This window comes from Mauremys mutica, chromosome 4 (genome assembly GCF_020497125.1).
Source record: "Mauremys mutica isolate MM-2020 ecotype Southern chromosome 4, ASM2049712v1, whole genome shotgun sequence".
NCBI lineage: Eukaryota > Metazoa > Chordata > Testudines > Geoemydidae > Mauremys > Mauremys mutica.
Genome location: NC_059075.1, coordinates 135,089,473 through 135,113,575, shown reverse-complemented (window position 1 = coordinate 135,113,575; position 24,103 = coordinate 135,089,473). Strand labels below are relative to the sequence as shown.

The 24,103-nt window shown below is 49.9% G+C and overlaps 1 protein-coding gene across 5 annotated transcripts in view; it reads left to right on the top strand.

The window, feature by feature from the left end:
* Positions 1-24,103, top strand: part of ITPR3 (inositol 1,4,5-trisphosphate receptor type 3) — a 109,791-nt gene that overhangs the window by 35,427 nt on the left and 50,261 nt on the right. For 4 of the 5 annotated variants that reach the window (XM_045013909.1, XM_045013907.1, XM_045013908.1 and 1 more), the window contains 4 exons: positions 2,661-2,731; positions 16,578-16,699; positions 22,030-22,116; positions 23,286-23,444. In XM_045013909.1, the coding sequence (XP_044869844.1) occupies positions 16,601-16,699; positions 22,030-22,116; positions 23,286-23,444 (345 nt within the window). In that variant the 5' untranslated portion in view covers positions 2,661-2,731; positions 16,578-16,600. Of the gene's footprint in view, positions 1-2,660; positions 2,732-16,577; positions 16,700-17,977; positions 18,349-22,029; positions 22,117-23,285; positions 23,445-24,103 lie in introns of those variants that run through there. The other variant, XM_045013910.1, reaches the window with a different exon arrangement.

The following is a 24,103-nucleotide window of genomic DNA, read 5'->3' as shown; positions in this document are numbered from 1 at the left end:
TGAAATTAATAGACAGCAGGTTTAAAACAAACACAAGAAAGTACTTCTTCACACAATGCACAGTCAACCTGTGGAGCTCCTTGCCAGAGGATGTTGGAAAGGACAAAACTGTAACAGGGTTAAAAAAAGAAAACTAGATATTTTCATGGAGGATAGGTCCATCAATGACCATTAACGGGGATGGGCAGAGATGCAACCTCATGCTCTGAGCATCCCTAGCCTCTCTTTGCCAGAAGCTAGGCATGGACAACAGGGTGGATCACTCAATGATTGCCTGTTCTGTTCATTCCCTCTATAGCACCTGGCACTGGCCACTGTCACAAGACAGGATACTGGGCTAGATGGACCGTTGGTCTGACCCAGTATGGCCGCTCTTATGTTCCCCGTAGGCAGACAGGTGCTTACCAGAGCATGCAGTTTCCCGCAGCATGTCTCTCCCAATGGCCAGGATGGAAGGATGAAGTAGCATAGCAGGTGTGGCTTGCCTCACTGGAGGAGCTTGTTCCCCAGTTATGCCTGGTCCTCCTTGCAGGGCCTGGGGGAGATCCTGACACCTATGAGGTGTTGTGTTTAGATAGGGTGTGAGGAATGTGGAGCAGCAGTTGAGTAACCTCAGAGGAGAGGGGGGCAAAACAGGGTGTGGCTTTGCTTTTGCAAGCCCTCGTCTGTCAAGTTATTTTGTTTGGCAGAACAGAATCTGGGGCATGTTCTGGATCAGGTATCGTGGGGAGGGAGGTCTGGCTTTGGTCTGTTTGGCGAAGTAAAGCCCTACACTCAACATGATGGCATTTCTCTGTCTGTCTGGAGCTCAGTAACGTCTAAACACCATATCTGATCAATGCCAAAATGTCAGGGAAAGTTCTAGACATCAAAGGGCAGAACACTATGGATTTTCCTGAAAATCAGCAAAGCCCCAAAGAAGGAAATAGGGGGAACATGGAGCCCTGGGCATTTGGTGAGCAGACCTATCATCTTTAATGAGGTCTGTAATTGTCCGTAGATCAAAGCGTCGGTTGATGTCATCTGTTAATGGCTTCCTGCATAATACCCTCATTTCATCTCTGCCCATTATCTAAATGGAGTTTTAAATATTGACATCCTGAATGACTTATCTCCCAGGGAGAAAGAAAAGACTTATTTCAACACTTTAGAAATTATACAAGCTTAACTAACTACTTACGTTTTTACGTATGCCCCTAAAACTGAGGGGACATACCCAGAGCTCCGGGGGCGAGGGGAGAATGGGGGAACATGCAGAGACCTGGGCATGAGGGAGGTGGTATTGGGGTCCCTGAAATAGAGAGGGATGGAAGGGGGGCACACAGCGACCTAGTGAAGAAAATGGAAGGATGTGTGTCCCTGTTGTGTGCAGTGAGCTTAGCTGACAGAAGCACCAAAGTGTGTGATCCCCTAGTTTTTAGTATCAACTATTTGTCCATAATAGCACTGGCTTGAAGTGGTTTCCATTATATACAGGATTTACAGTTTGGTTCAATGGCTCTCAGCAATCTCACTATAAAAATTGTTCCAGCACCGCTGCATAACAGTATTGCCATCGCATGCTCTTTCCCAGTAATAATATCAGATCGTTAGCTTGGAAATAAGAGGAGCGGTGGCTCTTGGAGGACCCACCGAAAGCATGAAGGAAGGGGACTGTAACACAGAATTGCGAGGCCCAAGGAGCACGGAGTGGCACATTTAATAAGACGGGAATGCTTGCCTAGCAAGTTATGTGATCCTGAATTATCATATCAGGGCGGAATAATTACATACAAAGGGCCAGAGCCGTGCAGGCTAAAACAAGGGGACGGTTGAACTGGTTTGGAGAAGATGAGAACTGAGCTCGAAACTCCCTTCAAAATAGTTCGGTTAACTGGATGTGTTTTACAGAGAGGCCCGGGGCAAAGCCCTGGGTCCAAATGTTTCCAAACTTTTGGGAAAGCTCCAGTCTGGAGCCCATCTTTGTGTCCCATGTTTTCCTCGTGTACAGTTGGTTCATATTTTTTTTTCCCCCACCAAGTTGTGCTGGGGCTAGAAGCAGAAGCTCCAAAATACTGCCAGGAATCCTACAGTTATTCCAGGAGGCATGATGGCTGTTACTAAGCCACCTATTTCTGTGCCGTACTTAGCGTGGAGAGACTGTGGTGCCAAGTACGGGATTCCCCTTTAGTAGCACCGTCGGGATTTATAGGTGAGATTTTGCAGCCTGGGTTGGTGAATAAGTCATGGAGGAGATGTGCCCTGAGTTCTAGTGGGGGCATTCTCAAGAGAGAACATCAGAAGCTTTGCCAGCAAGGCATATCTGCAGTGGTTCATTCTAGTGGACTAATAGATGGGCAAGCGTGCAACCCATAACACTGGACAATGAAAAACCCAGGAGGTTATATTTGGCGGAGGATCCTGATACGTGTAGGTTGATTGAGGACCTAACTGTAATGGTGATAGGTATTTATAGAGTCCAAATATCTAGGTAGACAACACAGGAAGTCATCTTGTGGATCCAGCCTTGTGTAACGTTAGTGATGTTTAGACTTGAAACATGTGACGATAGCGCAGCTTTTTTGGCAGCTCTGTGGTTTGTGGCGAAGCTGCTTAGCTAGCTGAAGTCTGGGCTGTAATGTGATTGTCTCTAAAATGTTGTTTGCTTGCTTGTTTTCCAGGCTGGTGGACGATCGGTGCGTGGTGGAGCCGGCAGCTGGCGATCTGGATAATCCACCCAAGAAGTTCCGGGGTAAGAGGCCATGTGGTGCCTGAGGAGCTGCTACTGTTGTGTTCCTTATGAAGCCTGCTACTGGGGCACGCTACCTTCTGCTGCAGAATGTGGGCACCAGCTTGCACTCTTCTATTATAGCAGTAGTACAGGCATCAATATTGCAAATCCGCCCCTCCTCCTCTGTGTCAATTGGTGCCAATACTGGCAGCCTGAACAGAGAGGCCAGGGACTGAACGGCCTGTAGGTCCTTGGCGCCTCTCTGCATTAGGGTGGAATGCCATTTGTGCACCAGTGTCGAGGAAGCTTGCCCTGCTGCCACACATGCTCTGGCTTGACAGAGCTGTCAAGTCTCCAGGACTGTCAAGCTGGGAAATAGTCATCCTGCTCCCTTGTAGCCTTTCCGGCTTCTTAGACTCATAGACTCTAAGGTCTGAAGGGACCATCATGATCATCTAGTCTGACCTCCTGCACATCACAGGCCACAGGACCTCGTCCACCCACTCCTGTAATAGACCCCTAACCTCTGGCTGAGTTACTGAAGTCCTCAAATCATGATTTAAAGACTTCGAATTACAGAGACTCTGCCATTTACACTAGTTTAAACCTGCAAGTGACCTGTGCCTCATGCTGCAGAGGAAGGCAAAAACTCCTCATGGTCTCTGCCAGTCCTTCCCAACCCCAAATATGGTGATCAGCTGGATCCTGAGCATGTGGGCAAGACCCACCAGGCAGACACCTGAGTAAGAATTCTCTGTAATAACTAAGAGCCCTCCCTCATCTGATGTCCCATCACTGGCCATTGGAGATATCTGCTGCTAGCACTCGCAGGTCTGCTACATACCATCATAGGCAGTCCCATCATACCATCCCCTCCATAAACTTATCAAGCTCAGTCTTGAAGCCAGTTAGGTTTTTTGCCCCACTGCTCCCCTTGGAAGACTGTTACAGAACTTCACTCCTCTGATGGTTAGAAACCTTCCTCTAATTCTAAGCCTGAACTTGTTGATGGCCAGTTTGTATCCATTTGTTCTTGTGTCCACACTGGAGCTTAACTTAAATAACTCCTTTCCCTCCCTGGTGATGTATTTATAGAGAGCAGTCATATCTCCCCTCAGGCTTCTAAACAAGCCAAGCTCTTTGCATCTCATCTCAGAAGGTAGGTTTTCCACTCCTCAGATCATCCTGGTAGACCTTCTCTGCACCTGTTCCAGTTTGAATTCATCTTCCTTAACCATGGGAGGCCAGAATATTGTTCTTGATTCCTCCAGTGGCCACTGGCTTTATGACTTGGAGAAACTGACTCTTACAGTGCCTGGGCTTTGCTGTGAAGGAAAAGGAGAATTTGTACCCCTCCCTCCCCAGATCTGGTTCCTTAATGGCGAGAGATGATGGTTTTCGTTTCTATTACAATAGCACGTGAGGTCAGGGCTCCATTGTGCTAGGTGAGGATAGTCCCTACCTAAAAAGCTTGCAATCTGAATAGACCAGACAGATGATGAAATGGTCTATTAGCCCTGTGGAGAAGCGAGGTCCAGGGAGTCAGAGCCAGAGCAAGCAATTGAATCCAGTGTCTGGAGTCCCACTCCAGTGCCTTCACCACAGTCCATCCTTCCTCTCTGAAGGTCAACCTGATATGAGGCGTGTTCTTTGCTGTGCCTGCGTTCGTGTATCCTGGCTGTTGGTGGAGCAAAACCCTTCAGAGGAGGAAGGGATGTGTGACTGGGAGGGATGCAGAGACGGCAACAAGCCTCTGTGCTGTGGCAGGGTTTTTGGCTCTAGGAACTAACTGTGCCAGAGGCCTAGTGCTTGCCCTGCTTCGCTGCACCTCTCGGGGAGAGATTAAGTCGCTCTTTCATGAGGCAGGCAGGCAGGATTTAGGAAGATGCATTAAATCCCCATCCGTCCTTAGCTGTCACATTCCAGCCACCCCACCCCATCCTGGTGCGAGCCTCAGTCATTATTTCCCGTCTCAGTGACACGCAGCCGCAGAGTTTCCCTTTGTGAGCTGGCTTTCTGGAGTCCCGATCCAAATGGAAAAGGTGATGAATCAAGCGAGGGGCAGGGCGGCTCCTGGCTTGTGGAAATGGGCTGGTGAAGCCAGAACTTTCCTCTCTCTTTCCTGGACACCTTCCATTTTCTAGCCCCTCTGTGTCCAATCCTCAGCTGCCAGCTCCTCTCCGGGTTGGGACTTGGGTCAAGAGTCAGGTCTCTGACCCAGTTCTTCCAGCCCCTAAGCCTGTGAGCTGAGGAGAGCAATGGACACTCGCTTCCTCTTCACTCCTTTTGGGTCGCGGCTCCGCTGCTTTCTGTGGTGTAAGCAGAGGTGGCAAGGCGAGTGAGCCGGGATTCTCAGCCGCTGGGATCTGCGACTCCCTCCTTGGGCCTGGCCTTCAAGGCACCTCAAGCTCAGCCATATTGCTCTTGAAGGAATTCGGCGTTCCGGGGCTGCCTTCCCTCCCACTCACGGCATAGCGGAAGGGAGAAGCGGACACTATTACTTGTCTTGTGGGTTGTGCCTAGGGGCCCCAGTCATGGCCCAGGGCCCCTTTGTGCCTGGCACCATACAGACATGGAACAAAAATGAGAGGCCCTGCCCCCCAAAAGCTTCCAGTCTAAGAACAGAGCAAGAGACGCCAGGTAGATGCAGACGGACCGATGGAGGAAGCACAAGGAGCAGCGAAGGCGGAGGTCGCAGCACCCCCATTGCCAAGCTGATTGGAGGCACTACAGCAGAGAAGAGGGGTTTGAAGGAGGACAGCGAGAAGGTCTTGCAGATGCTTGTGTTGGGCTGGAAGATGTGGTCCCAGTACTATATATATACACACACACACACACACACACACACACACACACACACACACACACACACACACACACACACACACACACACACAGCCTAGCACAGTGGAGCCTCAACTTGGTGGAGGACTCCAGGTGCGACTGTAGTATAAATGTTAAATAATAATTAACGGCACGACACTCAAACATCATCAGCTTATCCAGACTGCCCCTAACTGGAGCTGAAGTAGCTGTATTCTCTCAGGGACTGAACTTTCCCTCCCCACCACAGAACCTAATACCGTGCTAACAGCTGGAGAATGGGAAGAATCCTTCCGCCGACTCCGCCTCAAAGAAGTCTTTCACAACAGGGCCAAGACCACGCACAATTGCCACATCCCCACATCACTAGAAAAAAGAATCGTCTGACTTGACACCGCAGAGCGGATGAAACCACAGTCTTGTTCATGACACTGATTGCTTCAGGAAAAAAACAGACTGTGAAGTTCTTAACAAACATCGCATCCATCATAGTCTCTCCACTGCTGAGAGCTATACAGTCCCTGAATTCTAGCCACCAGATAATGATCAACCCAGCAGACAAAGGGGACACCACCATAGTCCTCAACTGTAATAACGACATAAACGAGGCCTACTGACAACTCTCTGATACCACCTACTATAAAGAACTCAGAGACCACCCCACACTGCAATTTACCCAGGAATTTAAGAATATCATCAAATCCTTCCCAAAACAGCTCCAAGACCTACCAACTCATTCCCCATTAAACCACCCCAGAGACCTTCTACCTGCTTCCCAAGATACACAAACAGGGGAACTCAGGCAGACCCATCCTATTTGGCCACGGCACTCTTACTGAAGGAATATTGGGACTCATAGAAACCATCTTCAAACCACTCAGTGCACAAAGGGCTAACTTCCTCCACAACACAACCGACTTCTTCCACAAACTCTACAACATTAACAACCTCCCATGGATGTCACTTCACTATCCACCAACATCCCTCACAATGACAGCATAGCTGCCTGCCCCAAATATTTACAAGACAATGGACAACCCTCAGATATCCACCGCAAACACATCATCAAACTCATCCATTTCATCCTCACCCATAATAATTTTACCTTCAACAGCAAATGCTTTGTCCAAACCATGGGAACAGCCTACTAGGATGGCTCCTGTGGCAAAATACCTGCCCCTCTGCTTGTTAGCTCAGTCCATCCTAGCTTCAGAGGCACAGGCTAGGCACAAGGGAAAAAAAAAAACCCTTCTCAATCTCACAAGGCCGGGCTGATTCCTTCTCAGCCAGCCTCCTAGTTCTAGTTTCTTTTCCCCCCCTGGGGAGAATGCCCTCCGTCCTGCAGCGAGTCTCAGAGTTCAGCTGTCCCTCCTTGCTGGCAGCTGCCCTGCTTCTCTCGTCCTCCTTCCCGCCTCGCTTCCTTGTCAGGGAGGGTTTAAAAAGGTCTCTAGCAACTGGGGCCAGCTGAACCTGATTAGTTTCTTCCCAACCCCTGCCCCAGCTGAACCTTATTTTGCTGGCTAAGCCTTCCTGGCTAATTGTTACCCCTCTTCAGGTAGCTAATTGGCCTGAATTTGCCACACTCCCCAATATGCCAACCTCTTCATGGGCCAACTTGAAGAATTTCTGGACAAATGCACCACCAAACCTATGATATACATGGGATACATAAATGATATTTTCATCCTCTGGACAGATGACTTAAACTCCCTCCTAGATTTCCACCACAACTTCAACACCACCATCCATTTATTAAACTCTCTCTGGAACACTCCCACACTAGCATCAACTTCCTGGACACCGTGATCAGTGTCAGCAATGGATCCCTTCAGCAGGGCCGCCCAGACGGGTGGGGGCAAGTGAGGCAATTTGCCCCAGGCCCCACAGGGGCCCCCATGAGAATATAGTATTCTATAGTATTGCAACTTTTTTTAATGGAAGGGGCCCCTGAAATTGCTTTGCCTCAGGCCCGCTGAATCCTCTGGGCAGCCCTGCCCTTCAGATAACAATATACAAGAGACCCTGAATCAGCACACTTACCTTCACGGATCCAGTAACTACCCCAAGCACACCAAGAAATCTGCTATCTACAGCCAGGCACTCAGATACCACAGAACATGTTCCGAGGAGAAAGTCCAGGATATGCACCTTAACACGCTTAAAACTGCCATCGCCAAACAAGGACACTCCACCAGAAAAGTAGATCACATCGTGGAACGGGCCACCCAAATACCCTGAGAGAACCTGCTTCAATACAGAAATAAAAACCCCTTCTGACTGCACACCGCTAGTTGTCACCTACCACTGCACACTGGAACCCATATAGGTTATCATCAAATGACTACAGTTCAAACTCGATGGGGACCCCATCCTAAAAAAAATCTTTCCTGAACCCCCTCTTCTGGCCTTCAAACAACCGCCCCCACACACCTCTCTAAGCTCATCATCTGAAGCAAGCTCCCCACAGACCAGGACACACCAACTCAAAGCGGCGCCAGAGCAACAGATGCAAAACCTGCAAACATATCTCCACTGATACAATGATCAGTGCCCACCACTAAGTGGGTGAAACCAGACCATCAATACGCTCTCGAATGAATTCCTACAGGAAAGACAAAAACACCATATTACCTGTGGGTGAAGACTTTTCACAAAGGGATTGCTCTGTATCTGACCTCTCAGTCATCCTCAAAGGAAACCTGCACGACACTTGCAAAAAACAAGCCTAGGAGCTTAAATTCATAACTTTGCTAGACACTGAAAATCATGGTCTGAATGAAGACACAGGATTTAGACATATGACTGCAGGAGTGTGAACGGGCCACTTCAGCTTGAAGGGATCTTTAGAATATGTGCTCACTACTTTTACATTTAACTCTCTGTTTGATCTTCTATTTAGCTGTGACACTCTCCCTACCTTTCCCAGACCTGAAGAAGAGCTCTATGTAGCTCAGAAGCTCGTCTCTTTCACCATCAGAAGTTGGTCCAATAAAAGATATTACCTCACCCACCTTGTCTCTCTAATATCCTGGGACCGACATGGCTACATCAACACTACCTACAAATAATAATAAATGCAAACATTTCCCATTTTGCCCATGTCTGGGTAAATTGTGCTCCCCTCGTCACCCCCTGAGGCTGCCAGAGGGCAGTGCTGGGATGGCCAAATGCATCTCAGGAAGGTATAAACACACCTCCCCCATAATACACCTCCTTGTGCATTATTAGTGTTTATGGCATGCATCTAAGGTGCTTGGCGCTGTGCAAAATATAAAGGAAGCAGCAGTTCCCACTCCAAGGAGCTTCTGTTTTAATTTGATTAGATGGTGTAGTCCAGATGCACAATACACCAGACACTCTACAGCATGGTGTACACTGCAAGCAATGCAGATATGGCGCAATACCACAGTGTCCCAGGGGGAGAGAAATTTTCCTCAGCTGCAGGTTATATTCTTGATGATGAATGTTGTTGTTGTTTGTGTCTCTTTTATCCTGGCTACAGTAACTTCCAGTGCTGTGTGCCTAATCTTCTTTCAGATCTTAGCTGTTTGCTTTAATAGTGTCTTACAGCAGTGAGTTCCACAGCCATCATTACCTGTTGCAGTAGGAGTTTCTCCTTGTATCCAATTGAAATAGAAAGTGATGGGCATTGCTTTCCGCTGCAGGACAGCTGCCATTTTGTGTGTTTGGGCTGATTGAGCGTGATCTGGGACACACCATGCACTTTCTATCTCTCTTTCTCTGTGTTCTCACGTGCAGGTTTTACTCTGGTCCTCGCTTAGTTTCCCTTGCTCTGACCCAGAGTAAAAGTGAGCAGTTTGTGCTTTGGGTATGGAAAGATGTGTAATGGGGACAAAAAAGCTCCTGAGCTTGGGGTGAAACTCTTCCTCCCACCCCAACCCCTGTGTCCTGTGACTTTGGTGGGCTTTCTAGGTGGAACAGACCTTGCAAGTGTGTGGTTCTGCTTTGCCATCCTGGGGTTGCATACATTTGACTCTGAGAGCAAAAGCCAGCGAGCTTTCTGCAGCCCCAGGACACCATCCTGATGCCAGTGGTACCTCTTGTCTTTGACTTGGATGGGAGCAGCCTAAGGTGATCATGGTGAAACCTGTGCTAGCAGTTTAGACGACATGGTTCCTTGTCCTAACAGCCAGGATAATCTCACTCCCTAGAGATGGGCCTGGATCAAAATCCTGGATCCAAACTCCTCCAGACTTTTTGAAGGTTCAGTTCTGGCCCAACCCTTTTCTACTCCACAGTGAATCAGACTATAGTGTTCAGCCCCTTGCTATAATGGCTAGGAAAGTAGCAGTCACTTACATTTCACTGTGAAAGAGGAGGGGGGAAAAAAACCAAACAGTGATCCTGATTGTGTGTTACTCCATTGTCACTCTTGGGCAAGGCACAGGCGGGGGCTTAAGGTGACTTTAAGCCTTCTTTGAATTCTCTGCCTTCTGTGGCGGTGCAGGGCCCTGCCTGGTGTAAGTTAGAATAATCTCAGGGCTGCTCTAACTCAGTGGTTCTCAACCAGGGGTACACGTACCTCTGGGGGTACACAGAGGCCTTCCAGGGGGTTACATCAACTCATCCCAGACATTTGCCTAGTTTTACAACAGGCTACATAAAAAGCACTAGCAAAGTCAGTACAAACTAAAATGTCATCATTCAGACAGTCACTTGTTCATACAGCTCTAGATACTGTACGCGGAAATGCAAGTACAATATTTATATTCCGATCGATTTATTGTATAATTATACGGTAAAAAGGAGAAAGGCAGCAGCAATGTTTCAGTACTAGTGGCTGTGACACTCTTGTATGTTTGATTTTGTAAGCGAGTCGTTTTTAAGTGAGGTGAAAGTTGGGGGTGCGCAAGACAAATCACCCCTGAAAGGGGGACAGTAGCCTGGAAAGGTTGAGAACCTCTGCTCTAGATTCTGCCCTGCTTCCCATCGCCCCTAGGGGCCCCAGGAAGCAGGGAGTAGCCATAAAGCACCGCATTCCGGCCATGCGCTGATCCAACCCCTATGCGGGGGTGCAGGCAGGGATGAGCTGGAGCGGGTTCGCACCGGTTCGCGCGAACCCGTTGTTAAATTTAGAAGCGGTTTTAGAACCGCTTGTTAACTAGCTTCCCTGCGAGGGAAGCTTTGATGGGCTCTGCCTGGGAAGCCTGTAATTCTTCCTCCCGGCCGCCGGGGGGCGCTGCGCTGTGCTGCGAGAGCCATGTGAGCTGCCTCCTGGCCCTGTTGCTGCTGCTGCTCTTTGGATCTCTGGCTCTGGGGCTCCTGCTGCTGCCTGGTGAGTCCCCGGCTGCGTCCTGCTGCTCCCAGCCCCCCCCCCCCCGTGTGAGTATCTGCGCCCCTCCCCCGCCTTCCCTGCCCCCAGCCAGCCCCTGCCCCCCCTGCCCCCAGCCACCCCCTGCCCCCAGCCACCCCCAGCCAGCCCCTGCCCCCAGCCATCCCCTGCCCCACCCCCTGCCCCCCCCCTGCCCCCAGCCCCCCCCCGTGTGAGTATCTGCACCCCTCCCCTGCCCGCAGCCACCCCCTGCCCCCAGCCATCCCCTGCCCCACCCCCTGCCCCCAGCCATCCACAGCCGCCCCCAGCCCCTGCCCCCAGCCAGCCCCTGCCCACAGCCGCCCCCTGCCCGCAGCCAGCCCCTGCCACAGCCACCCGCAGCCAGCCCCTGCCCACAGCCGCCCTCTGCCCCACCCCCTGCCCACAGCCGCCCCCTGCCAGCCCCTGCCCCCAGCCACCCTCTGCCCGCAGCCAGCCTCTGCCTGCAGCCCCTGCCACAGCCACCCCCTGCCTGCAGCCACCCCCTGCCCACAGCCACCCGCAGCCCGCCCGTCTGCATCACCTGCCCACAGCCAGCCCGTGTCACTCCCTGCCTCCAGCTAGCCCTGCCCCATGCCCCTATCTGCAGCCAGCCCCACATCCACTGGTGCCCTGCAGTTCCCAGGGCAGTAACCCTGCACACCTGCTTTAATGAGGGGGGGCAGGGAGCAGCTGGGACCCACACATGTGCACAGCCTAGAGTGACCAGACAGCAAGTGTGAAAAATCGGGACGGGGTGAGGGGTAATAGGAGCCTATATAAGAAAAAGACCCAAAAATTGAGACTGTCCCTGATCACCACCCACACATGTGAAACGGAGCTCATTTCTAGTTCAGCCCCATCTTTTTAAAAAAGAACTTTAGGTAGGGTTAAAATACATCTGTATTTTCCTGGACATGTCAGGCTTTTCGGTTCTTAATCACCTCCTGGGAAAATATGGACGTATGGTAACCCTATTGGTACAAAAAATACATGCTGTCGCACATCCCTTAAATCAGAACTTTTTATAGGGAACCCGTTGTTAAATCAGAACTTTTTATACGGAACCCGTTGTTAAATCAGAACTTTTTATAGGGAACCCGTTGTTAAGATTTTGGCAGCTCATCACTGGGTGCAGGGCTGGTATAGAGCCCTTACACCACACGGGGATTCGCAGGGAGCTGTTTCTGCCCCCTTTAAGGCCCCTTGCTGCTGCCAGAGCGGCCTAAAGGGGGTGTCATGCAAGCGAGAATCTGCCCAATGATTTGAAAAATACCTTGGGAGTCTATCCCTCTAGCTGCCCCGAGGCTAGAAAGGCAGAGTTCAGCTGTGTAGTGCCTGGGCTGGCCAGGGCAACACATCCTTCTGAACGGAGCCTGGCAGGTCCTGTTCGCTTGCCTTTTTGTGGTTTCCCCCTGAGGCTCCTGTGAAAGGCACAGCCCCACGCTGAGGCACGTTGGGAGAAAGCAAACAAGGCGTTTAACTCCTCCACGGTGTTGGGCAGATGACAGCGTGTGTGTGATTTTTTTTTTTAATGGACTTTTGTGTGTGGGGTGTAACAGACAGCGTAATTGCTGTGTGTGAGTATATGGAACAAGGACATGTGGGCGTGATTCTGCCTGGTGCTGAGTGCCGCCTGTCAGGTGCTGTGCACACTCAGCATCCTGCAGGGGCTCAGCACCTAGCTGGATTGGCCAGGCCTGAAATATTTCAGCAATGTATTTGCTCCTGTGCTCAACCTTTGCACTGGAAGATTCTAGTTCCTGCTCCTCAGGGGGTTTCTCCAGGTGTTTAAATTCGGTTCAGTTTAACCCCTGCCATGATCTACTTGAGCACAGGTGTGCTGCCCTGGGTTTGCTCCAAGGAGTGCAGTGGTGAAACTAACCTAATGCTGTCTGAGAACTTCCCCCAGCCTCCCACTATTAACTCTTCCCTCCCAGAGGGTGGTGGGTGAAACAGTGGTTAGATCATAGGGCTGGGAGTCAAATCCTGCCTTTGCTACAGGCTTTCTGGTTTCTGTGTGACGGTGCGCAAGGCACTGTATCTCTGTGCTTTGGTGGCTCTGTCTGCAAAATGGGGATAATACTAAGATGGGCATGAACTGCCATGTTCAGGAGAGCTGGGTGGGAAACCGTTTTCTTGGCCTGGGAATATTTTCAAGAGTTTTGCCCATCTCAAATTGGGGTGGAAAGTTGAAATCTCAAATAGTCAAACTGAAAAACTGGTTGGTTGGTTGGTTTGGGTCAATCAAAATGTTTGTTTCTATTTTTTTCGTTTTAAAACTTTTTTTTAGTCTAATTAGGTTTAATTTCAAAACATAAACCTGTTTTCCACTGGACAGCTTGGGAAGCAGCTTGGGAAGCATTGACAGTTTGGCGAATGGTTTTGGTCTCGGTAAATTGGCATTTTTTTGATGCAAAACCATTTTGCAAAAATATTCCCGGCCAGCTTTAATGCTCAGCTCTGGATTGCAAATCCCCAGAGGTTAAGGAGTGGTTTGGATCTCTTAATAGCTCACAAGGCTCCTTTGCAACCTAATTAACAAATTAATGAAAGTACTCTGAAATCCTTGGATAAAAGCTGCTGCGGGCTAACAGTGTTTCTATCAGTAACTCTGGTATAACCACCACATTGTGGGGGAATGTAGGAAAACACCAGCGTAACTCCAGGTCTGTATAGGAGGCAGCAACACAAACCTCTGATCTGGACTCAGATTCCCTGGCCATCTCCCTTAGAGTGGTATTTGGGCCCGGACTTAAACGCAGTAGCCACCATGAGGGCAGGATAGAGCCACCCCGGAGTCCCATTCTGGTGATACAGCATCACAAGGGTTCCTTGGCACGGGATATGCCATTAGCAAACAGACCTGTGAAATGAGACATGAAACCTGGCTTTCCTCCAGAGGCACAGAGAACTATGCCCTGTACCTGTTTGTTTGTCACTCCCAGGTAAATAAATACATGCTCAACAGCAACTTGGGACGGGCGCCAAGGATGGGAAATGATTTTCTTCTGTCTAAAGTTTCTGGGCTGCTCTTTCAGGAGCAATTAAGGAGATTGAGGCCTGTGATCTCTTCCTCCTCCAGCCCCTTCTGATCCCGATCAACAATGCAGCCCCTGAGGCTGTTTCCCATAGGTATGACCTCGCTTTTCGATTCACAAAGCACGAAGTAGGGTGTCTGGATCATTCCGTGGTCCCTTCCGTCACAAAAAAACCTCTCAAGACTGACCAGCATAGGTGAAATGGGCAGACTGGAACAATCTGGGAGGCTGTAATGCATCTATCTATGGCAGAGGATAGGTAATGTTGTCAGACAATTCACACATTTGGCGAGGCAGGGTTAGAGCCCTTGAACTTTGGCTCCCGACACACAGGCCTTTACCCAATAAGTTTAAAGAGCATTTTTGTAGCTACTGGTACCAGTAGTAAGTCTATTATCCTCTCCGTGAGTATTCACTAGAGGGCAACATTGCACTTACACTAAGACAGCATTTTACATGACTTTGTCACACTTTGACACCCACTAAAAGAGTAATAAGCTCCCACAGCTTCTGTGTCCGGGTGTCCTCCCTGCACAGTATACCCAACCGAAGAGAGCTGTTGCTGCACTTCATGGACCGACTGTTCAGTCACTCAGAATCCTGGGGGATTTCCTGGTGAATTCAGAGAACAGTTGAAGTGATCGTCTTAACTGTTGTTTTTCTAGTTTTACTGCCAGTTTCTCTTGTTCTTTATTCCAAATACAACAGAGGGGAAGAACCCAATTGTTTAGAACATTTCACATATGGTCTTCGTTAATATTCTAGGGACCGCAGCTCTCAAGCTTTGGGGTGGATTTTGCTGTTGGTTTCCCCAGAGTAAATTCTGCGTGACTCCACATAATAGAAAGGAGTTACTCTAGATTGTGCTGCTGTAAACGACATCACAATCTCCTCTTTGGTGTTTGACTTGGCTCAGCATGTGTGCAGACCATGCGTTGGCGTAGCCAGAAGAGGTAGTAACTGTGTGCAGATAGGACCTGTTTGAGGCAAGTGTCAAAGTTTTAAGTAACTGAACCTGTATTTCCTGTCCATGGTCCACCAAGGGCACCAGCTTAAAGGTTTCCATCTCCCAGCTGTCACCTCTGGGTCTCCCTCCCTCCTGACCGGGGTTTTTCCAAGGTGCGCAGTTCCCTCCCTACTCTGTGATATCCCTAGCAAGCCAGACTGGCTAAAAGTCCAGCATCTGCACATTGCTTTCCCAGTGCATTGCCTACAGTTATAAGTTACCACACAGCTCTTGCTAAGCAAGCACATTTATTCTTAAGGTGAAAACATCACAGAGGAAACGTATTAAAAACAATAAAAGAAGCTGCATACATGCTAATGGGCTTAGCAGAGGTCACCCCAGCTCCAGCCTCAGGCTCCAGTCGGTGTCAGTCCTTCAAACCCCACAACTGAGTTTTCCCCATGGTTACAGATTCATAACTGTCTCAGATTCAGTACCAGAACCAGGCAGAGCAGTTCAGCCATTTCTTTATACAGCTTGGGTCTTTGATCTTGTCTCCAGAACCAGATAACCCGCAGACAATGACCCAGTCCTGAGGGTGTCCCTTCCAAAGGCAGGCTTTGTGCATAACCAGAGCAGGGGAATTTGCATTCATCTCCCCATAGGTATTCCCTAGGAAATCCACTTAACAGTTATTGTCCCAAAGTCCATTCTTGCCTTGCACATTTTCAATATGGTCCTTTGAACTCTCAGGTCTCACATTACATCTCCCACCTAGACAGGTCACCTACAATCCTGGCCCATGTTAGTACAGAAACTTTGCATTTAATTCAATGTATCCCAAAGAGAGTTAAACTTAATTCAGTAAGGTCTCCCCAAGGAAATGCAGGAAATTGCCGTATCTGTCACAGCATGTACCTGGACTATCACCGCAGAACACCCAGGTTGAAAATCTTACCAGTTTGTGTAGTAATTTCTGATGAGAGCAAATAGATCTGAAAGTTGGGGAGCAGGTTAAACCACTGAGTCATCTCTCCAGTGACTCTCAACCTTTCCAGACGACTGTATCATTTTGGGGAGTCCGATTTGTCTTACGTGCCCCCAAGTTTCACCTCAATTAAAATCTACTTTCTTCGAAAATCAGACATGAAAATACAAAAGTGTCTCAGCACACTAGTACTGAAAAATTGCTGACTTGCTCATTTTTACCATATCATTATAAAATAAATCAGTTGGAATATAAATATTGTACTTGCGTTTCAGTGTATAGTATATAGAGCCGTATAAACAAGCCATTGTCTGTATGACATTTTAGTTTGTACTGACTTTGCTAGTGCTTTTTATGTAGCCTGTTGTAAAACTAGGTAAATCTCTAGATGAGTTGATGTACCCCTGGAAAACCTCTGTGTACCCCCAGGGATATGTGTAACCCTGGCTGAGGACCATTCCTCTATACTTATCAGATGTGAAGCTGAGGCCCAGATACTCAGCTGGTGTAAACTGACTTTCACCAGCTGAGGGTGTGGCCTCCGGAAATGGAACAAAGTGCCCTTGACTCATTGCAAGACCAGAGTCTTCGCTCAGACCTGAAATGGGGACAGTATCCCTACAGGCTTTGAACGTGACTAGCCTTATTCCCCATTGCCCAACCACAGACATAGGTCCCCATGGGGGATGTGCCACTGACTGAACTGAGCACGCTCTTATAATGACACACTGTAACCCTTTGGCCTTCTGTCATTCTAGACTGTCTCTTCAAAGTATGTCCCATGAACCGCTACTCCGCCCAGAAGCAATACTGGAAGGCCAAGCAAACCAAGCAGGACAAGGACAAGATTGCTGACGTGGTGCTGCTGCAGAAACTCCAGGTGAGGCGAGCTCGGCCAGTGAGTGCCGGTGAAATTCCAGGCGACAATCCTTGCAGTAGGTCATGAAGTTGTTAGAGGTACTGGCTGAGGACTCGCCAACCTTTCCCCCAACACAAGACCTGACACATTGTCTTTCCCTGTGGCAGGCTCCTGGGAGGACAGAGCCCTCTCTTGGAAATCTCTGTAGCTGTGGGCACACATCTCTTCTTACTTCTACCTGTCCCTGTCTAGCAATCTCCCCCTGTGATGTTCCATCATCAGCATGGACCTCGCTCCCTTGAGCTAGAGCAGTAACTCCATTAGGTGGTAGCAGTAGTAGGCTCTTACGTATCTTATATCTGTAAAATGGAGTTATCAGTATTTACCTGCGTTTGTAAAGCACTTCACGATCTACAAATGACATGCTAGGTAAGAGCTGAGTATGATGGTCCAGGTACTAGAGGGGGACATATAACACAGGTTGAACTGGTAGGTTATACTTGCATGAGAAACCCTTCGTGCAGGCTCTTGTGTACTGCTGCTCCCTCCCCAGTAATGAGATAAACTTGCCTTGGATCTTCTGTGGCTTTCATTGCATGTCAGCTTCTCCACCCTTGGCAGAAAGGGATGCCCCGGAACTGTGACCTTGCCATGCCAGAGCCGCTCTTTGACAGTGGAATCGGGGAACCGATGACAGGTTTATTGCTTCCACTGCTGTTAGAAATATCTGGGGCCAAATTCACTACTCTGCTGGTCCATGCAGCTCCAGAGGCTTCTGTGGAATGTCACCCACTAAAGCCAGTGAGGAATTTGGCCCAATAGCTTATGTCTTTCCAGCTAATTTTCTGCCAAGGTAGAACACTGTTCTGGGAGCCATCGAGCCATGCCCATAACAGAGGAGAGTCATAGATTTTAAGGCAGAAAGGGACCATGGTGATAATTGAGTCTGACCTCCTGCATAACACAGGCTAGAGAATAGCATAGGCCACTGTGTACGAGGGAGACTGTGTTTGTATCAGTTACAGGCTTGTAGTGATCCTGATTTCTTAGGTTGCTCACACGCAACCCCTACATACTCCTTGGAAAAAATACAAAATGGCTGCCCTGCTGTTTGTCTGACTGAGCTGGACGTGTTCAGGGGGACAGGCCTATAGGTCAAGAAGTTTCCAGTTTCTCATGGAATCTAGACAGCACCACAGCAACGGCCTTTGAGTGGGAGGGCCCTGCTGAAGTCACAAACAACTTTAGAAGCCTGGTAGCTACGTGAGCTTACCAGCCCTTCCTAGCTAAGGAGTGTCAGGGCAGGACAGTATTCTCCAGGGGAAGTCCAAGAGAGAAGTGGTACTAGGTGATTCAGTAGCTGGCAATCTTCCCTCTTATTGCATCGTGCTGCTCTGCACTGTTAAATACCTGCCTCCTTCCACCCTAGTGGTAGGTGATAGACTTACTTCCAGGAGGTTGGATAGTGGCAAGTCTGCAGGAGATCAGAGACATCATCCTGTTCGGGATCCTTGCAACCGGAGTTATCCACTTCACTTCTCTGGGTTCGTGTCTCTGCATTTCACTTCTCTGGACTTGCTCCCCTTTAAGTCAACGGCAAAAACACTGTTGATTCAGCAGGCGGAGGATGGGGTGACGTGACTGCAAATCCAGAGAGCCGTTATGGAAACGTAAGAAGGATGATTAATAAAATGACTCGCTGTCTTTAAGAGATGAACAACTAAACTAGTGCAAGATAGATGGAGCGAATGGGCTGAACCATTGAGAGAACCTTAGTGACCGCAGGTCCACTTACTGCAGTCCATGGCTGTCAGGGACTGCCCTTGAAATATAGCAGTGCCGTCTTAGATACATACAGTTGCCCCACAGTATTAGGATCAAAGCAACCTGGGAAATACTGCAAATAGGACTAACCCAAAACCCAGTGAAGTCAGACTGCTGTTGACTTTGGATAAGGCCCATACTAAAAGTTGCCTGTTGTCTTAGATGACTGTAAATTTGTAAGGATGATTAAAAGATTTTTAACACCAGAAGGGACCATTAGATCATCTAGTCTGACCTCCTGTGTAACACAGGCCAGTGAATTTCACCCAGTTACCCCTGTATTGAACCCAATAACTTGTGTTTCACTAAAACGTATCTTCTAGAAAGGCATCTGCTCTTGATCTGAAGACATCAAGAGATGATCACTTTGTTCTTCCTCATCTGTGCTGATAACATTATCTTGTGCATAGACACCCTCTCTTTTTCTGCGTAGGTTAGAAAACAGCTTCTAATATCAACAAATATGCTTGCTGTTAATGAAATCAAATTAGCAACTGAATATAGTGAGAGCACTGACAGAGTGTGTGTGTGGTGGGGGGAGGGGGAGGGGAGATGTCCTCTGTTAAATGTTTCTGATTTGAGTCCTGATCTCATTAGTACTAAAGAACTTACACAACTTCTTGCTCCTCCCTTTCTGTGTGTGTGTGCGCGCGCACCATTTTAAATTTGTAAGCCAGTAGGTAGCCCCTGGATTAGGAGGGAGTTTTATGCAGTGTACTACCCACACTGGCCCCAGGTTGAAGCCCCTTGTAGATCCCAGGACGGAGCTGGTATTCAAGGTTGTATTTATCCACGTCCCTAGCTAAGTTTAAACCATCTTTCAACCAGAGGAAATAATTTCCTGAAATAGTAGCAGCCCAGAAATAAAGAGCGGAAATCCAGGCCTGGCGTTTTGTCTGCAGTGGTCTGAAATGTGCTTAGTTTAGTTACCAGATGTAGGGGCCTTTTGTGCCTCTTTTGGTGGAGGTTTTTGAGGCATTTAATATTTATAAGTGTCTCACTTTGCTGGTAGCAACTAGAGACATGAGGCACAGACAGGTGCTATGCACGATTTCCCTTCTGCAGCTGTGCCGATGCTCCCCCATCCTGCCCTGCAGCTCCCTGCTATTCCAGTCCCACTATCTCCCTCTCCACAGCGGATGCTCCTCAGCGAAGACTTGTCATGTCCCTACTGATACCCCCCCAAGAGGAGGCTGTCAGGGCTTGCCTACACTTAAAACGCTACAGCTACGCCAGTGCAGCCCTTCAATGTAGACACTACTTCCCGTCGGCGTAGCTAATCTTCTTCCCCGAGGGGAGGAGCTAGGTTGACGGAAGAATTCTTCCATCAACCTAGTGCTGCCTACACAGGGACTTGGGTCAGCTTAACTACGCTGCTCGGGGGTGTGTGTGTGGATTTTTCACACCCCTGACCAACGTCGTTAAATCGACCTAATTGTCTAGTGTTGACCAGGCTTCGGTCTCACCTGGTGGTTTTGTGACATGGACAAATACTTTGTAAGAAACCAGTTGGGAGCATCAACTCCTTTCCCGTCTGGGAGCTCTTTGCATTGGAGACACACTGGAGCCAGACCCTCAGATCTGAACAGCCTGGGCTTCATGGGGGGGATTGGAAATTGGATTTAGTGCCACACGGTGCTGCAGACAGTGAGCTCTCAGAAGCAGCGCTGGTGCAATGGGTCGTAGTTTCTCTATTTCTTGCATCCCTGGACCCGTTTCAATGGGTTGCTCTTTTCCAAGCTGCCTGTAAATCCACCCTGGGGGCTGCTGGGTGTGGTCATCTGCTTATTTTCCTTACAGTTCTTCTTTGCAACCCTGGTTTCTGCTGAGCCTCGGGGTCCCTTCCAAGCTGGGCGTGCTCAGGCTCCCGCTCCCCTGTTGCTGGAGTGGAAACAGAGGCAAATGTTTATCCAAAGATTCCGAGGGATTAGTGATTAATTAAAGAAAAGTAGCAGCAATGTTTTAAAGAGCTTTTAATTGTCAGTGAAGCATCCTGAAAGCAGCAGTGTCTGCCAAGGCTGATTTGCAGTTGTGGCCCTGCCTGCTTGGGCAGTTGTTTTCAACTTTTGCTTTTAAGGGACTAACTCATGGGTAATTGTTTTAAACTGTTTCTTTAAAGAGATTGACTCATAGCAAGGGAGGTTTCCAGCCCTGGATCTTCTGTCTGTTCCATTCTCAGCAGCTTGGGGCTCCTTTTCCGCTTCCCACAGCTTCCTTCCTGTCCTTTGCCAGGAGGATACCGATGTGAACTGCAGTCTCACCAGCATTCATTTCCCCTCTCTCCTGAATGACCTGGGGAGAAGGTGGAGACCCACTGGGCTGACGGTGTTGTGCAGTCTGGTTTAGGAATAGAAGAGTAGAAGGGGAAAGGCAGAGGTTCTCCCATCCCCCTTACCCTGCTGCACTTGCAGGAATTCAATTGAGTGTGTCTTGAACCCAATGAGCCACTCGCAAAATCACCCGGTAGCAATCCACGGCTACCCAGAACTTTATGGACGTTGGCTGTGAGTCATCTGCATAGACTTCATAGCCATAAGTTAAGGACCTTTTACTCCCCAAAACACTGGCTGTAAGTGTAGCCTCTGCTAGAACAATCTTGGCTAACTGGTATCCTTAGGGCACACGTAGGTCCTGTAAGCTGCACTGGGCTGGACAGTTTGACAGCCTGGCATTCAATCCCGGAGAGACGCTGCTGATGTAGTCGGACCCTGATACTCCCTGTATAAATATGCCCTGTGGGAGAATTCATTCCTCGCTCCATATATTCAACAGCAACAACTTTCCTGTTTAACACACCATGCAGAGGCATGGATAACACACATGGTTTTGGAGAGAGAGGCTGGCTGGCCTGTTCCAAGGCATCTCAGAGCAGTTGGCCACTCCAGAATCTCTCTCCCAGCTTCCTGGTTACTCCATGGCCATCTCTTTCTCCAGCTGGTGAGTCTGAATGTGCAGCCTCCTGTGTGCAGTAACCGCCAGTGTTTCGAGGAGAGCTGGCCCTGGTAACTGCTAGGGACCTCCCGAGCCCTGGGGCCTCCCTGCACCAGCAGGATTTCAAGTGGAGGCAGTTTACACAGTCCTGTGCAAAGTCCTGCGCTCCCTTGTTTTCATGTTCACAGTAAGACCTGGGGCCAACCTGCCCAGAAGACTGGGGCCAACTTTTTTCCAAGGTGCCCTCCGATTTGGGGTGCATCGGTTTCTGGGTGTCCAGTTGGAGTCCCCTAGGCCCTGATTCTCAGAGCTTGAGAACCCTTCTCGGAGCGGCCAGAGCAGCTCTGCTTGTTGTCTCAGATCGAGCACCCAGACACCGAGGCAGCCTGAATCCCAGGCTGCTTTATGAAACGTGGCCCCAAGCCTGGGAGCTTGCCCATGGCTGTGGAGAGGGAGGGGATCCAGAAGTAGATCGCAAGCCTGCCCTCCCCTGTGGCTGGCGTGAAGATGCCCTTGTTACCCCATGCTCCTCCCCCACGCACCCTGACGGGAGGCGGCTGCGGCTCACCGGGCCCTGCTCTGTGTTTTGCGGACAGCATGCGGCGCAGATGGAGCAGAAGCAGAACGATACGGAGAATAAGAAGGTGCACGGGGACGTGGTGAAGTACGGCAGCGTCATCCAGGTATGGGCCGTGAGTGCTCCCCTCCCTTGGGGTCACCATCGCCCGCAGCTCTGGGCTATAGCTCGCGGCGTGGCCTCTTCTCTCCTCCCAGGACATCCAGGGATAGGGGCTGCAGCCACCTACACAGCTGCCTGGTTGCTTCTCCTGTGAACTCAAGTGTTTGTTTTAGTAGGAGCATCTAGGCAATAGCTAACGGAGGATATGTCCACACTGCAGGGAAACCCTGCCCAAACATCAAGCCAGCTGTGGGTGTTTTATTGCAGTGTAGCCCCAGAGTTACCTGGCCTCAGGTATGAGAGCAGAGGGGTCTACACAGGCAGTAAGGGAAGGGGCGGGGCTCTGTCCCAGACCAGTAGAGCATCTGAGCAGTAAACGTCGGTATCTAGATTCAGTTCCCAGCTGGGGTGTAGCTAAAGATTGGTCCGTTCCCTGCCTGTTGGTCGATGCGAAGGGGTTTGGGTGGCTGGTGGTGAATTGCTAAGACCCTGCAGGCTGTGGGTTAGCGGATGGGCGCACTGGGATGTGACAAAGCACCGGAGTAAATTCTCACCCATCGGTGGGCTCCATTGAATGAGCAGCTGGAAATGCATCCCTTTGAATGCAGTGCTGCGTCTTCTATAACAGCAGCCCAGTCCGGTCTGCTTGCGCAGGAAGTGAGGGTGCAGGCGAGTATTAGCAGACAAGGAAAACAATTGCTTTGGCTGCTGAAGGAGCATACAGTGCCTTGGCCAAGCACCCACGAGACCTTGTGTTCGTTTGTCACCTGGCAGTTACCTTTGTTTGAGGGCTGCTGCTGCTGGCAGGTTAGATTTTGGAGTACAGCTGCTGAGCTTCATGAGACCTGAAAGCCTCAGGCCACCCCGTAACTCGGGCCTTGGGGTGCCACACAGAACCAAGGTAGCGAGCCAGGCTGGAGGACTAGGCAAAAGCCAAAGGCCATGTGGGCAGACCAGGCCTCCTTCGTGCAGTGTCCTTTGTGGTGGAGAAGAGACAGGGCTCTGCAGTAGTGGACATAAAGGAGGAGGCTGCTGGACACAGACAGACCCTGTGGGTCTCTCTCCCTCCCAGCCTGTGCTGCCTGGCGCCACCATGCAGGGGCTCCCTAATTCCCTGCCTGGGCTAAGGTGCCCTAGAAGGGACTGGGGGTGCCACTGTGTTTGGCTTTCCAGCTTCTCCACATGAAGAGTAACAAGTACCTGACGGTGAACAAACGTCTCCCCGCCCTGCTGGAGAAGAACGCCATGAGGGTGACACTGGATGCTACGGGCAACGAGGGCTCCTGGCTCTTCATCCAGCCCTTTTGGAAACTGAGGAGCAATGGAGATAACGTGAGTATGATGGGGAGGCGGAAACCGAGGCGGGAAGGCTCCGGGGGGGTGCTATACTCGGTGTTCTTTGAGGCAGCTGGGGAAACGGAGGCAGTGAGGGGTAAGTGGCCTGCCAAAGGTGAGTGGCAGAGCCAGGGATAGAATCCAGGAGTCCTGACTCCCAGTCTCCAGCCCTGACCACTAGACCATGCTCCCGCCTGCTGCTTCAGCTCAGGTCCACTACAGGACGGGGGGGCATGATGTCAGGTGGGTGGTAGTGGAGCTATTCAGTGACCTCTAGGATTCGGGGGCTCGACTGTCACTCTCAAGCAGATGAGGGTGGGGCATTGGGGACATGCCCTTTTCCTCAGCCCCCCCCCGCCATCCTCTGAAGTCCAGCCTGTCCGTGCAACAACGTTGATGGTGCATTCCCAGATAGGGAGAGTCTCTTTTCTGCATCCCGGTTGCAGATCCCTGTGAGTAGAGAGAGGCTCGCAGAATAAAGGTGATGGGGGGCTGGTGGAGGATCTTGAGGGCGGCAGGACCATGCTTAAGGGCCAGACTTCCACATCAGCAACCATGAAAGAGACATGCAGGCAGCATGCCCAGGGCTCATCCCTCTGCAGAGTCCCCATATTCATGCTCTCACCCCCATCCCCGCCTCTAATTCTCCTCCCCAG